A 14,996-nucleotide genomic window follows, 5' to 3' on the forward strand; every position below is an offset into this window, starting at 1 on the left:
GTCAGTGAGTTGTATGAATAAATGTTGTACCTTCTTTGATTTTATTCAAGTGATTAATAAAAATAATTGACCAAAATGGGACTCAAGACCGAACCTTGTACCACACTACTATCAACCTTTCTCTAGGTTAAATAACCACAGTTCTTTGAATTTATTTATCTGCCCCATCATCTAGCCCCTATAGTTTTGTATTTCAGGTATATCTGGCAGGCTTTGCCACATGCCTTACCAAAATCAAATACTCACTAAGGTAGATTTCTTTGGACTATCTGTATACCTTTTCTCTTCTTCCATCTCAGATTTTGGGTGAAGAGGTACTATTTTTTAATTCTCTCTTAATTAGTTCCTCTTTGTTCTTCTAAAGGATATATAAAGGTCTCTGGTTTCTAGTCTACTACATTTCCTGAGTAGATGATCCTCTGACAAAGTAATCTGAGTCTCCTTGGCTTCTCTCAGAAGGAGTCATTGTAGAAGAGGGGATACATGCGTTAGCCAAGACAACTCTCATTTTATTTGAGGGTTATGTGTGAGCACATGCATGCGTGTCTGATGCTGCAACAGGGCTTGAATTACATCTCTGGAACTCTGCTTCTATCTACTCAGTATCTCCACCATCAAATCAGAGCTTAGATTCCTCATCACTTTTGCAATCATCACAGACAATTAGGATTCAGTAGAAGGAAATAGCCTGAAATTTAATTCTAACCAGCAGTTCAATCCAAACTCCTAAAATGTGTTTTGATAGCGCAGTTAGTGAAGGAAGGAGCGCCCTTAGGAAATCACAACAAAGAGTCTTAAGCAAGTCCTTTTGTTGACAACTTTATCCAAGAAACCATCTTCTCTGGAGATTGTTTTAAACTTTAGACTAATCCTCTCCTTGCCACACAAGTCCTTTTGTTGGGAGACACTGTAAGTGAACACAGGAGCGACAGGCCTCTGTAAGCACAGGCTCTGCCTTTGAATTCTTTCCATTGTCAGTCTCCCGTCTGTCCTGCTGTCCTTCCTGCCCAGGGATCTCAATCAAATGAGTAAATTAGGCAGATGTCCTCCTCTCAGACTATCTCCGTCTCTGGCCAATTTTTGAGCCAACCACTGTGAAATTCTAGGCAAATGACAATAGCAATAGCCTTCCATTGCTTTTTCTTCAAGTATCATGTGCTGTTGCCTTGGAGATATTTAAAACATTCCAGGTCACAGGTGATAACTAAGACCCCTGGTCCAGCATGGGGTTGAAATGGAAGCTTCTCAGTAAGCTGAGGCAAATTAAACGGAAAGAGCAGCAAGGTAGCCCTGGGCAAAAATGAACAAAATCAAAATAACAAATGACGTCCTCCAGACTGAGGAAGGAAAACCTTTTAAACATTATTGCAGTTATTGCTGGGATTATATCTATTGATAGAAAAGGTGACAAATTATAACTGAGGCAGCCTCTTACCCCTGGTAATAAGAACTAGGTGTTAAAAATAATTGAAATCTATCTTTGGATCTACAGGCTACAGTTGTACCATATCACACCCCACTGTTCAAAATACCCAAGCTTTGAAATAATACGTGTAAAGTACCTGGCACATGGTATATACCCAGTAAATTTAAGTGCCCCTCTATTTCTCCTCTGTAGACATCAGTATACATTTTTTACCACACCTGAAACTAACATTTTGAGGATCTTTTATGAGTTTTCATTTTGAGGCACTGCTGGCAGTCATCAGTCCTAATATCTCAATTTACATTTTGAATCTCCTGAAAAGTGAATATTTTAACATAAATTCAATTTAGTGGAAAGACTTCCAGTCCCCAAGTGTGCGCTGATTACCACTTTTAGTCTCTTTAACTCCAGCTCTCCCAGATTTTGCAGATACCAAGGCATTTATTAAACAGTTTAATTGCTCTAGTCTTTCCCTTTTGTGGTTCATCTCCTATGGGTTTTATCTCCTCACATTAGTACCAAGGGCCTAGGGACATCAGGAGATTACTCCAGTAGAGGCTAAATCTGCCTCCTCCCTACTTCAATTGCTGGCACAGGCACCAAGTTCAACATACTGCATTTAATAGCTTTTTATTGTGACCAATTCACATCCCACAGGTGACAATTCTTCGTGAAAAGTCACTATTGATCAGAGAGGCAGGGTCTGGTTGCTAAATAAAACAAAATAGCAACAATAGAAATGATAATAATGCTTAATGTAGCACCACCATCTGAAACCATTTTCATCAGTATCTTTTGATAATTTTATGAGCACAAATCCTTCACTTTATAGAATGTAGCTAAAGTAATTCTATTCTCATAACTAGTGGAGTTTAAATGCCATAATTACACAGTTAAATCTCTGCTTTAGAAAATATTTTGCTTGGGAAATTCCACATTATTGTGTTGCCTGTTATAATTCTAATTGTATATTGTCAAAATACAAACTTAGGTATAAAATGCTCTGAGGAATAGCTATAATTCTAGACATCCATGATCTTTCCAAATTCCTAAATACAATATCTTAGAAGATCCAGAAGGGAGACTCCTAGATGTGTTCATGTCTTTAAATATCAACAGCCAAAGAGAGAGCCAAGACAAAGTGGCAAAGAGCTGAATCCTGCCATGTGAGCAAGGCTGGGTTGTGGGGGAGGTGTAGGGAGCATGCCAGTGGTGACCACCTAGGCCCCAAAAGCTCTGTTAAGAAGCACAACCAAGCTGTGGTTGCCAAATGGGTGGCCAAATCATAGTCTGTTTGTGGCTTGGGATATAGCCAAGGTCACCTAAAAGGCTGGCCGGCTGGCTGACTCTGTGCATGGGCCCCACCTTGATTCCTCTGTTTAGATTACTTTCTCCTCTGCCTACCATGGAATGCCCAGTGCAAGAGACAAGTGCTCTTGTAACATCTAGGGATGTCTGTACTCCGGTAGCTTTTGGAGTTGTCCCACCTGGCCTCCTGTGCCTACCAGTAGAGCTACCTTTAGGGTAGCTTTGGGAAAATCCTTCACAGCACCTCTTCCTCTTCAAGATTACTTTGGAAGGCTGGGCTACACTTGGTTGGTTGAGGAGACTCCTGAGGGCAGCTGTGTCTGTGACATTTGTGGATGGCCCCTGCCTGTCCATCAGGCCCTTTTGGTTCCCAGAACTCACCCTGAATGAGAGGACTCCCTGCAACCAACTACACAGAAGGTGTAGCCTAAGAAGCCTGTAGTAGTGATGACTTGATTCTCATAGGCCTCTAAAACCATCTCCTGCATGGGGCCGGACTCTGAACCAGGTCCTCTCTGGCACCTGCAGGCAGGGCAGGTGGTAACTGGCACCACCACAGTGACCAAGCATCCTGGTTTATCTGGAACTATGCCAGTTTTAGAATATCCAAATTCCCCTCAGTCTCAAGCAAATGGGGATGGGTGGTCACCCTGACCTCTGATTGCGTCCTGTTGGCTGACAGAGGAAACTGTAGTTAAGGGAATACAATATGACAGTTGCGATTCTTTATTCCCCATGTGTCAGCTGAAGGCCTCAAGACCACTTTTCAGTTTTATCTTAGGAGCCTTACCACTCCTCCAGGAGTGGGAGACACAGGCGATGCACATTCTCACCCTCCTTCCACAGCCTGGAGAGGCTGGGCCACCTGTCCCAAGAGTGGGGAGGAAGAGCCAGGCACAGAACAGTGGTGCTCAGCATCCGTGAACCATGTCCTCTCCTCCTGGCAGCAATCACTTTTCAGTTCTATCCATAAGGAGCCTCTCTGTTGGGACCACTTACCCGGAAGGATGTTGGTGATGTCTCCCTTTCTTTTCACCAGCATTTGCTAAAAGGGGCTGGGTGGTGACTTTTCCGGTAGGAAGCCAAAATGTCATACATTTCGGGCTTCAGCCTCACTCCTGAAACTGTAAACAAAGACTCCTCTGTATGGAAAAAAAAAGAGAAAAGCACCAACACATTATTTCCTGGGATTTCACGGTGTACATTTTATGTCCTTGTAATATTTGTCACCTGAGGAGCCATCAAAACATGAGCCAGACTGCCCACCAATAATTTATACTGACTTGTGGATAACTTACTTCGCTGTTTCAACTAACATCTCTCAAGTGCCTCCTACTCAATCCAATTCAATGCATGCTTATCAAATGAACACTTGGGTAAGGCATTATGCTTGGCGTTGATGACGGTAAAAACAGGAATAGAACAGGGACACACACCAACACAAGGGCCAAAAGTGAGGCACAAACAAGGAACCAGGCCAGCCCCTCTCCTAAGTCTACTAAGGAGCGTGAGAAAACCATGGACAAGGGCCCTTTGGGCCTTAAAGACAACGATGTCAATAGTCAGGGACTTCTAGGGAGGACATTCCTGCTGAGGGATCAGCGTGAGGAAAGGCACGAAGGAAGGAAAGTGTCTGAGAGAACTGCAAGTAATCGTGCATGGTTAGAGCAAGGCAAACTAGAAGATAAAGCTGGAAAAATAGGTCAGAACCAGGTGGTGAAGGGAGTCATCAAGCCAAGGAGGCTGGACATTTGTGCCAGTGACGACAGGCAATGGGAGCTGTGCTGGTGGGCTACATACATTTTAGAAGGTTTCAAATCCTGCAACATTAGATACACTAGGCAATCTATTTAAATAGACTCTCAGTGCAACTTTGACAAATTAAAAAAAAATGTTTTTCAAGTATATTACATTTGTCATCTGATTCGTGTATTTGGTTAGGCAGAGCGCTGGTAGTTTGTATTTTATAAACGCCTGTGTTTGTTAAGTGTATTGTTCCTGGGTGCTTCCTATGCTAAAATTATGGGCCAAGACCTCCAAAAGTTAACGTTTTAAGGGGTTCATCTGCAAAATGGGGATAATAAAACTTCCAGGCAGATTGTTTGACTGTTGAAGAAGATGTATGCAAAATATCTTGGGTGGTTACTGATACACTATAAATAGTAAACAACTAGTAGCCATTGTTACAAGCATTGGCATAGATATCAACTGAGAAAAACAGCGAGAGGTGACAGCCACATTGTCATGAATCACATCCACAACACCTGCTCAGGACATCTTTCCACTGGGCATGGCTTTGCCAGGCTCACAATCAGCACAGACCTGGGTGGCTCTAAATATCGCACAGTTAACAAGAAGAGAAGCTTCTAGATTTGGCACCCTAAGAGCCTAAAATGCCTTAGTAATACTGTTTGCTGAAAGCTGCTCACACTGGAGGGAAGAAATAAACCTGTAATGTGGTCTCTGCCTCGCTCGGCCTAGACTTATGCTTTGAGTAATCTGTGGCCCTGACTCCTTGGGTTTGGAAGTACATACTTTCTAGGCTGGAAAGGCGAGACGTCAAGTTTTGTTGATACGCACAGTACATTTTCAGAGGTACATTATAATATGCAATTTTATATTCTACTTTCTTTTTAGCTCATGCCATAGCATAAACAGTGAAACAGCTAAAATAAACAGTGCAGAAACTTTACAGATCACTCTCAAATCAACTCAAGTCCAAACCGTCTTGGAAACTTCCCTCAGGGGGAAGTGTCCTCTTGCCTTGGGGACAGTGACATGAAGATTTCCCTCTGGCTTCCTTGCCCCTCAAAAGCAGCAACTCCTCAAAAGCAAGGAGAGAGGAAGGGGGGAGAGAAAGGGAGTGAGGGGAAAAGAGGGGGTGAGGAAGAGAAAAGGAGAGATTGGAAAAAATAGGAGGAGAGATGGGGAGGAGAGAGTGAGAGAGAGAGAGAGAGAAATATCTGACAGATCAGTGCTGGGAAAGCAACCATTTAATCAAAGGGATTCCTTTTTGGCCACAGACTGCCCGACTCTCCTTCCCAATTCATAAGGAAAAAGAAAAAAAAGAAGCAAAAAAGAAAGAAGAAAAGAGAGAAAAAGAAGGAAAAAGCATCAGAGCAGTTATCCTGCAGCAATCTCACACATGCAAAACCTTCCATGCGCTGACTCCTCATTAGCTTACTGAATCTGACAGCATAATTATCGCAGCTGCTTTGCGCTCAGAATAAATAAATACGAAAGTGGGTGTTTAAACATTTTTTGAGAAGGCAAATTCAGTCATCTAGACAGTCAGTAGGACAAGTTTATTTAAAACTTTTAGACTTTTATGTATTTAGATCACTTGGGCGCGAGATAATGAGATGGTTGTCTTTCCGTCTAATTGAGTCCTAAGCTCTTGGCTGTTGGCTGTCACCCCTTTCAAACTTTGCTTTAACTTTCCTTCCTTTAGAAATCTGATCCTGGTGTCTCCATTTACTCTTCCTGGGCTGAGACCCGGGCGAAGGCGCGGTGCACTGGAGTGCAGAAAGTGACTTAATGGGATTGAGGGGCTAAATACCCTTTCACAGGAAACAGGATAATCGAATCTTTTACTTGTCTGCAATGGCTGAAAGAGGAAGCACAAGTTAAAAAGAAAGCTTGGAAATTAAGCTATCATTTCAAAGTGTCTTGTAATTTCTACAGTCACGTTGTATTTGCACTACTCTTACACATCATCTGCTAGAGATGCTTAGTGCACTTAATTACTCAGAGTGCACACGCCTTGTGAGCACACAGTAATTTTAGCTCATGTGTATGTATATAGGCTTCATATCTTTAAAGCCCAAAGGATCGCAGTACTTTAAATTGAAGTTGCTAACTAACAAGGAGTGGACTTAAAACTCTGACTAGGGGCACAGCACATATGCATTTCTGATGAAAGTAGATGATCTTTCCTTTTAAAATTAATTAGTGACTATTTATCTTTTCCTCTCCCTCCCACCTCTCATTCTCCCAGGACCAAATTTATATGAACCCTTACATTCAGTGAGTTAAAAGCTTTATAAAATAAATATTCTGTCAATCTGGGATAAAGCAAAACTGGTATTAACCCATTGTGCAGGTTGAGAAATTGAGGTTTGTGAAGGCCAATGATGCATCTTACATTTGGGAAAAAAAGGGGAAAACTCAGGTCCTTTACCTCTCAATACAGAGCTTAGACTCCCTGTACCACTGGTCATACTTCATTCTTTTAAACAACAGAGGCAATATAACATCAACATTAAAGAAAACTTTAAAAAAGGAAAAATTACCCACAATCCTCCTACACTGGAAGAGGATTTTATTTTTATTTCCTACCTTTCAATTTTGTTGATATGCATAATACATTTCACAGGTGCATCTAATATGTAATTCTGTACCGTACTTTCTTTTAGCTCATGTCGTAGCATAAACACTTCCATATTACCACGCACTCCTGTAAATTCTTTGAAGTGGTCAAGTAGTACTGTATGCTGACTCAGTATGCCAACATCTGTTCAATTGGTTCTCTAGTGTTGAGTATTTAGACGGCTTCTTCTATTTTCATTTTGTAAGTTTTAAAAATTATAGACAACACTGCAATGAACATTTTTATGCATATAGGTGGTTTTTTTTTTTGTTTTTTTTCTGTTCAGTTGTTTCTTTGTATAATTTCCGGGAACCAAAGTAAAGAGTTGAAGGTTGTAACCATTTTCATGGTTCCTGATATGTATGCCACAATGCTTTGCAAAGATTTCCCCAACTGACACCACCATCAGCAGAGAATTATTTTACCACAACCTCACAAACACCGGAAGTCATTAGGTTAAGGGGGGAAAAAATAACTAATTTAACAGTTATTTGTATTTATTTAATCACTAGTAAAGCTGTCTATTCCATGTGTTGTTGATATGCTCTTTTTTTCCTTTGCAGAAATTGCTATTGTATGTCTTTGCCCAACTTTCCATTAGATCCCTGATAATTTTCTTATAAAATTGAATGAGTTATAGTGAAACAAAAAAACCCACCACTGATTAAGAAATCAAAAAAGCCAAAGGTGATTGTGTATTAAAAGAAAAAAAGAACAGAAACTAAGACAAAAGGTCAGGGGTCTCTGTTAAACATAACATTGAGCCCTCTTAATTGTGAGATATTAAACATGTTACCTGGGAACATGTGGAATCTTTCCTGGGAAGGCTTTAAATTAAACAGAGAGAGAACCTGAGACTGTGGAAAGGTCATGGGAATGAGAATCCAAATCTTGGTTCCAATCTTCATTTTGCTACTAACTTTCCATTTGATCTTTAGCAAGCAGCCGTAAGAAATGGGAAAGAGCGGCTTGGGAGTCTGAAGTCAAGTCCTGGCTCTCCCACTTACTAGCTGTGTGACTCTGAGCAATTTACTTAGCTTCTCTCAGACTCAATTTTCTAATATGTAATATGAGGATAAGAACTCCAGCCTCACTAATTAGTGTACAGATTAATAAGAACTTATGTAAAGCACACAGATGCCCCACAAATGGCAACTACTGTTACTCTCTCCTGGGTGCCAGGGATTCATCTATATAATGAGCATATGAAATAGCCAGTCTCTAAGATCCTTTCCCACTCAAAGGTCTCTAACTCTTTCCTGAAAGGTTTATCTTTACTTGGAGACTTTTCATGCTAACAAATTTAACCAGTTCAAGGGCTTGGTGGGGCTGAGGGACTTCATTGACCCACACTTCTCCTAGAAACACAACTCTGTGCAACCCATAAACTGTGTCTCAACCCAACATCTCATCTAATGGATTGGAACGGGCTGAGGACAACTTTGAGCATAGAAAGTAAAGAGGTGTGTTACGGAGGACACTTCCTAACTTGCTTCTTAAGTACTGATTAATGAAGGATTTAAAAGGTAGAGAGTGGTTTGAGTTAGGTTACAAACTCCTAGGAGTAAGATAGAGTTGAGAGAACTGGCTTAGAATCTCCCTTCCCTCTTCCCCACCACCCCTAACCCCTGAAACCTGGCTTCTAGAATGGCAACATATTCTGGTTAAATTTTGAATAGACAATAAAAGCAATAACTAGAACAGATTTGATATCATTAGCATATAAAAACTAGACTAAATTTCACTAATACATGTTAAAGAAAGTTTAAATTGTTGCAAGAAGAAGGCATATATATAGTGATGAGTAAAAATCAGGATGAAATATGAGTCAGAACTGTGCCACTATTATTAAAAAAAACACCTTCAGAATAATGTCAGATGGTATTAAGAGGAGGAGGATGCTCATCTTTCATGACCCACTCACAAAGCCATCCTTCATCCCCACAGCTGGAGTTAATCTCACCTCCTTTGAACACCCCGAGCACTTCGCACTTCATCTGCAGCTGTTTACATGGTTGTCTCATTTCCTTAAAGATTGTAAGCTCTTTGAGGACAGGGTCCATGACTAGTTCATTTTTGTATCCCTCAGTGTCACACCTAATAGACACTCCCTAAATCTCCGATGAATGAACTGGAACATAATTCTTCCACTATGTCAGGAACCTGAGTCTACTTTAGGTCCGTAGTCTCAGGGATAAGCAAAATAACGGAAACAGGTTCAGAATAGAATCATGAAACAAAATGAGTGAGAGAAACAGAATCTATACTTAGGGGTGAGAAGAAGGTCAAAGAAATTCAGCCTAGAGAAGTGACTTTGGAAAGTGATATCAAGGGATCTTCAAATTTATTAAAGAAATAATATTAAAAGAAGGCCTGAAGTTTTTTTATTGGAGCAAAACAAAAAATTACTCAAATTTTAATGGGCACAATGAGTCAGCCTGCTGAAGACCTACCAGGATGTAGCTATTAGGGTGGTGTGATGAAGGCTGGAGGTAGATGCTGTGCCTTTCCCATCCCTATACAAAGTATGAAAGTATAAGAAGGACTCCAGTAAATTGTTTTTGCAAAATTACTTGTGAAACAATTGCAAGCCTTTACGTTTTAGGATTCCCACTCCCCGCAAGATGCTGAAACCTGTTTTAATAGAGAAGGGGGATTTACCCCAGGAAGGAATGGTAGAGGCTCAGCCTGGGATTTGAAAAGCAAAATGGGTCCAACACAGAGAGAGAGAGAGTCTTTGATGTCCTGCCGATCAAGGACCGGGGCTTAAGGACCAGACTCTTAAATCACGTGGCATTTACTGCCCTAGATTTAAAAAAAACAAAAAAACTTCTGCGGATCAGTGTCTGTGGTTCAAAATGGCCAGTTTCCAAAATCAGTCTTAACTCTCCAAGGGTAACATTTGGAAGGCTCCCTGCAAGAGCAGAGTGGAGCCAGTTTCTAGAAGGGGTGGCTTAATGATTTTCTACTCTCCCCACCCCAACATCATCAGTGTTCCTTTCCCAGAGCCCAAGTTCAAGCTGAGGGCAAAAGGAATTAAACGAAGAAGCTGAAACTGCAGCTAAGATCAGGGAGTTGCCAAAGGCCTAATTTTAGGTCCTCACTGCCCCAGCTGACGTCCTGCTCTGCTGGCTCAGCCGTGAGGACCACAAGCGTGGCCGTAAGCCGGTGACTGAGTGAGAAGAACGTCTCCCTAGCCATCTGCAAAAGCAATTAGCTTGGTGGTGGTGTGTTTTGAGAGAGACTCCTGGTAATTTCTCCTTCAACAAGTGTTTCTTCAGGTGTTCAAGAGTCAATAAAGGAAAACATCGGTGCTGGGCAGAAGTTCCCACAGGCTCGCCACTCTCATAGTCACGCTTCTCCACTTCACAGTGCTCTCCAAAAGGGAACTAATCCTGGAATTCCTGGATTGTCAGGGCAAGTAAGCCTCTGATTTCCTCTGGCCATCAGCTCACTGCCACAACCTAGAGAAAGGGTTGCTCGGCACTTCTCAGGCTTTGCGACAATAGACATGGATGGATGGGAGCGATTCTCGCATCTGGGGGAGAATTTCTGTCCCTCTTCCACGGAGGTCCAGGCTGCCCTCCGCCCTTCACACGTTTTCTAGCCACAGGTTTCATGCTTAAGTTGTCTCCTTCAGAGGGCAGACAGTAAGAGCTGGCACCTCCCAGATCAAAGGGGAAACAGAGTATACTTTAAAGTCACAACTTTGTTATCCTGCAACCAGAATAATGAAATGATAGAAATATAAGCCCCTGAATTCTCACCAGAGAGCAAAATTTCTTGCATAATTATGGCAGGGAAACTCTCTTGACAAACCACTCCCAAAAGCAAGTCTTATTTTTGCACAATTCTCATTGCTGGGGCTGCCCACCAGGGAAGGGGATACAGATTCTGTGCCCCCACAGGTTGGGAACTATGATAACCGGCTGGTGTTCTCTGTCTGCAAAGGAGGCTCTTAATAAAGGCTCACTGATGGGCAATGGAAAAGGGGGCTGGTACTGCGGGCCAAGGGAGTGCATCCTCAGTGGCTGTGCCCTTGGTTAGGCCACAGCTGTCAAGGTGCACAAACTGGCCCCAGCTGCTTCTTTATTTTCTTTCCACTTTTCCTGGTAGATTTGCTTTCCCTGTCTGCTCGTCTCAAGTCCCATCTGTCGGTCTGTCTCTAAACCTGTTTCTGCACCCCCTTCCACACTCGCGCGCACACAGACACACACACAGACACACACACACACAAACTCCCAGTGCCGGCCCCCTCCCCCTGTCTCTTGGCGCTGGCTCTTTCATCTTCTCCCTCTGGGATTTGAGATGTCGCTGCAGGAAGTGCTTGTCGGCCTCGGCAGCAGCAGCAGAAGCCCTGTGGCTTTGACAAACCTCATTTAATTGGGAGGAAGCCAGGAGAATTTGAAAGAACTGAAACATCCACGAAGCTCCTTTTATCAGGCATAATTTAAACTCTGCATGGAAAAACCCCTATATGTATAAAGAAAAGTCAACTTCCCTCCTGCTGTGAGCACTCTTCTTCCACCCCCCCCAGCACAGGCAGACTCCTGCAAGGTTCCATCTTTTCATTTTTCTAAAAGTGTCAGAGTAGATTTGGGCTCTGTGGCTGGGTGAACACTGAAGGAATACAGATTGGTCTCTCTTACACCCAAATGCATGAGCATGGGCGCACACGCGCACACACACACACACACGCACGCACGCGAGCAGAGCCCCTCTGTTGGTGGCTTCGCTTCAGATGGCCAGGAAAAATCAAAACCCAGGTTTCTAACTACACATCAGTTTGCACAGTCATTGTTTCTTCCTAATTACCCTTCATCAGGCAGGAGCTGATGCCTGGAAAACTTTGAAGATCCCAGCAGTTCTCTGTGTGTAGAATAATAGATCCTAGAGAAGGACCAATGGGAGAAGTTTCTTTAAGTGGAGAGGGGAGTGTGTGTGTGTGTGTGTGTGTGTGTGTGTGTGTGTGTGTGTACACCCAAGTGCGTATCCTTGCCTGAAGTGGTAGTTAGAAGTCCTAAGCCCCAGAGAAGAAAGCTAAGAAGGAGAGATCTAGGGGCTCAGGCTGGGAACAGAGGATGGAATGGGAGTGGAGGAGGGATGGGGGGGCAAGGAAGGCACCAGTAGAATGAAATGTTGCCCGGAATGCTTTTTATTCCACCCATATGCCAAACCGTGTCCCTTCCCTCCTTTCAAATTCCACTCTGGGTTCACCTCCAGTCTGATCCATCTCACCTGAGTTATTCTAGTTCCTCCAAGGAACTGCCTTTAGCGCACACATATTCTCTGAACATCTGCAGCTGATTACGCACAGACTGTAGCTGTTTAGATATGATTTGTGCTAATATGTGTACAAGGGTGCCCTGTTTCCTCTTCCTTACGCTCTCTTCCTCCCACGCCGTAGGATCCTCGAGGTCAAGGACAAGCCTCTTTTTCCCCTCAATTTTTATAGCACTTAATATGTTCTTGACACTTAACGGCAACTTAATAAATACTGATGGCTGACTCTTCTCACAGGGTTAAGTAAGGCACATTAACCCCAGTTGTATGATTATGGTTAGTTTTGGAGATCCTAAATGACTCACTTTAATAATAAAATACCTTGAGAAATCCCAAACTAAGAGCTTTGGACTGTTGCAGGACAATGTCCTAGACACAGTGGTGCTGAGTGTACAAACCCTGGAGACTGGCCAGCCCACAGATCTAAGGATCTTGGGCACAAGAAGCTCCTCACCCCATCCCAGTACCTTCTTCCTAGTCTGAGTCCCTAGACTTTCCTTCTTAGCTTTCTTCTCTCCAGCTTAGGACTCCCTAAAAACTGTTTACAGTTGAATGGTGGGTGTTTTCAAAGAAACCCCACCTAAGGATAGCTCCCCCCCAACAGCCCTGGCCACGACCACACTGCCCACATCCTCTGCATAGCCCTTCCTGGCCACATTCTGAGAAACAGGAGGAGAGCTCCAGCCACATGATCCCTCAACAGATTTCAGATTTGGAGGATGACCTCAGGCCCCGGCAGCCAAGTTGATTTCAGGGTAACTTGTGTTTCCCGTGGGCGCCTGGCCTGGAAGGACGCTCCCCTCCCCATAGCGCCCCACCCTGGTACTTCCCTTGGCAGCATCAGGTTACCAATCAGGACAGGCTCTGCTCTCCTCTCTGACATATCCATGTCACCTATCATCTTACACTCCATGGAAAGAGAGATGGGGGTTGTTAGAAACTTTGGATCTGCTTCTCCTGGCAGATGCTAGTGAAAGCAAACAACCCAGAGGCAACTTTCATCTCACCCAATTTCTAAGTGTAAGTGCATATATGGGAAATGTTTGGATCATTACGAGGAAGTCTGTGTCACCTCAACCCACCAGTGCTTTTGAGTTTCAGAGAATCTCATGCCACAGTCCAGCAAGATTGGGTCCCATCTTGTTTCTCCAGGGCTGATTGATCTCTAAGCTCACTTCCGGTTGTACATTCTATGATTCTCCAGTGCTCGGAGGAAAAGCCTAGACACCGGGACGGACACACACACACACACACACACACACACACACGCACACACACATATTCCCTCACTCACCATCGGGGAGCTGGTGCAGCTGAGCTGGCAGGGAGCTAAAATAGTCATGAACCAGGGCTTCCTGGGCGGAGACGCGGTCCCTAGGAAAGCCTTTCAGCATCTGCGAGGCCAGGTCTTCTGCTTCAGGAATTCTGCCCAACCTGAAAAAGTGGGAGAGAAAAAGAGTTTCTCCAGAGGCCTCCCTTCTGAAAAATAAAAGTGGAAAGGAGTAAGAAAAGGAGATGGCTGGAAGGGTGTTTCAAACAGAACTTTCCCGGGGTTAGGAAAGTTGATGGCAAGTGGAAAAATAACCCTCACACTGAAACTCTTACCTGTCCTGTTACTAAGATGAAGGGGAGAAATCTCAGTATTCTATCGTTCAGCCCCACCCCACCCCACTCCACCCCCACCCCTCGCCACCCTCCATAGTGTCTCTGGCACCATGTATACATCAAGGACCCAGAATTATAATTATAGAAGCAGAAATATATAATTAAAGACTCTTCTTTGAGGGATACGGCAGCCTCTACCGAGCAGAAAAGCCCGATTGGAAATATGCTCCAAGGGCAGTAAGCATAGACTCCTGGAAGGGGAGGAGGGAGAGAGGCAGTTCTGCAGAGGAAAGCTTGGGTGGAAAATGCCCTTATATACAGTGTTCCTGAAGCTCATCTCCCAGGGTTATTAGCTAAGACACTCTCTTGGTTCTCCCTGAGATAGAGCACAGGAAGAGAGATAATTAAGTACTTAAATTACAGTTAGGCAGATCCTCAAGTTGACCTTATGTTGAATTATAAATCCATTAGTTGAGCAACTACTTTGTGCTAGTAGGGGGTTGGCTCTGAGACATATGGGCAAGAATCTGCCCTCTGGCAGTGTGGTCTAGTAGAGGTATCAGACACTAGACAAATTATCATACAAATGCATGAGTACAACTGTGAAGAAAAAGGCCTAGATACCTGACTGAGAGTGGGAGGGGCTGGTTAGGGAAGGCTTCCCTGAGGAAGTAGCATTTGAGCTAAGAACTGAGGAACTGGAGTAGAGGATATGGGCAGAGATCTGTGGTGCTCATACAGATCCTGGCGTGGGAGGGAGAAGAGTGAGTTTAAGGGGAGAAAGGCCAGTTGGCTGGCCTGGGCAAAGAGTGGGAGAGGGGCCAGATATGGAGCTAGGTAGGGTGGCAGGAGCTAATCCTTCAGGCCTTGTGGGTCTTCATGTTTCCTATTTACTTATAATGTTTGAAAGTCTTTCCTAATTTAGTGCCACTCATTTAAGTACACTCATCTCTAGAGCCCACAGAAGGGTTTACAAGTGGGAAGCCACAAGACAGAAAATTGTGC

At 43.5% G+C, this 14,996-nt stretch overlaps 1 protein-coding gene across 1 annotated transcript in view; it reads right to left on the bottom strand.

Moving 5' to 3' along the window:
• Positions 1-881: 881 nt before the first annotated feature.
• CDK15 (cyclin dependent kinase 15) overlaps positions 882-14,996 on the bottom strand; it is a 77,140-nt gene continuing 63,025 nt past the window's right edge. Inside the window, exons 12-14 of the mRNA XM_087819386.1 lie at positions 13,681-13,820; positions 3,734-3,876; positions 882-1,290 (exon numbers count right to left, since the gene is read on the bottom strand). Of these exons, the coding sequence (XP_087675512.1) occupies positions 3,767-3,876; positions 13,681-13,820 (250 nt within the window). The 3' untranslated portion in view covers positions 882-1,290; positions 3,734-3,766. The remainder of the gene's footprint in view (positions 1,291-3,733; positions 3,877-13,680; positions 13,821-14,996) is intronic.

Source organism: Miniopterus natalensis, chromosome 8 (assembly GCF_054644295.1).
Source record: "Miniopterus natalensis isolate mMinNat1 chromosome 8, mMinNat1.hap1, whole genome shotgun sequence".
NCBI classification, from domain to species: domain Eukaryota; kingdom Metazoa; phylum Chordata; class Mammalia; order Chiroptera; family Miniopteridae; genus Miniopterus; species Miniopterus natalensis.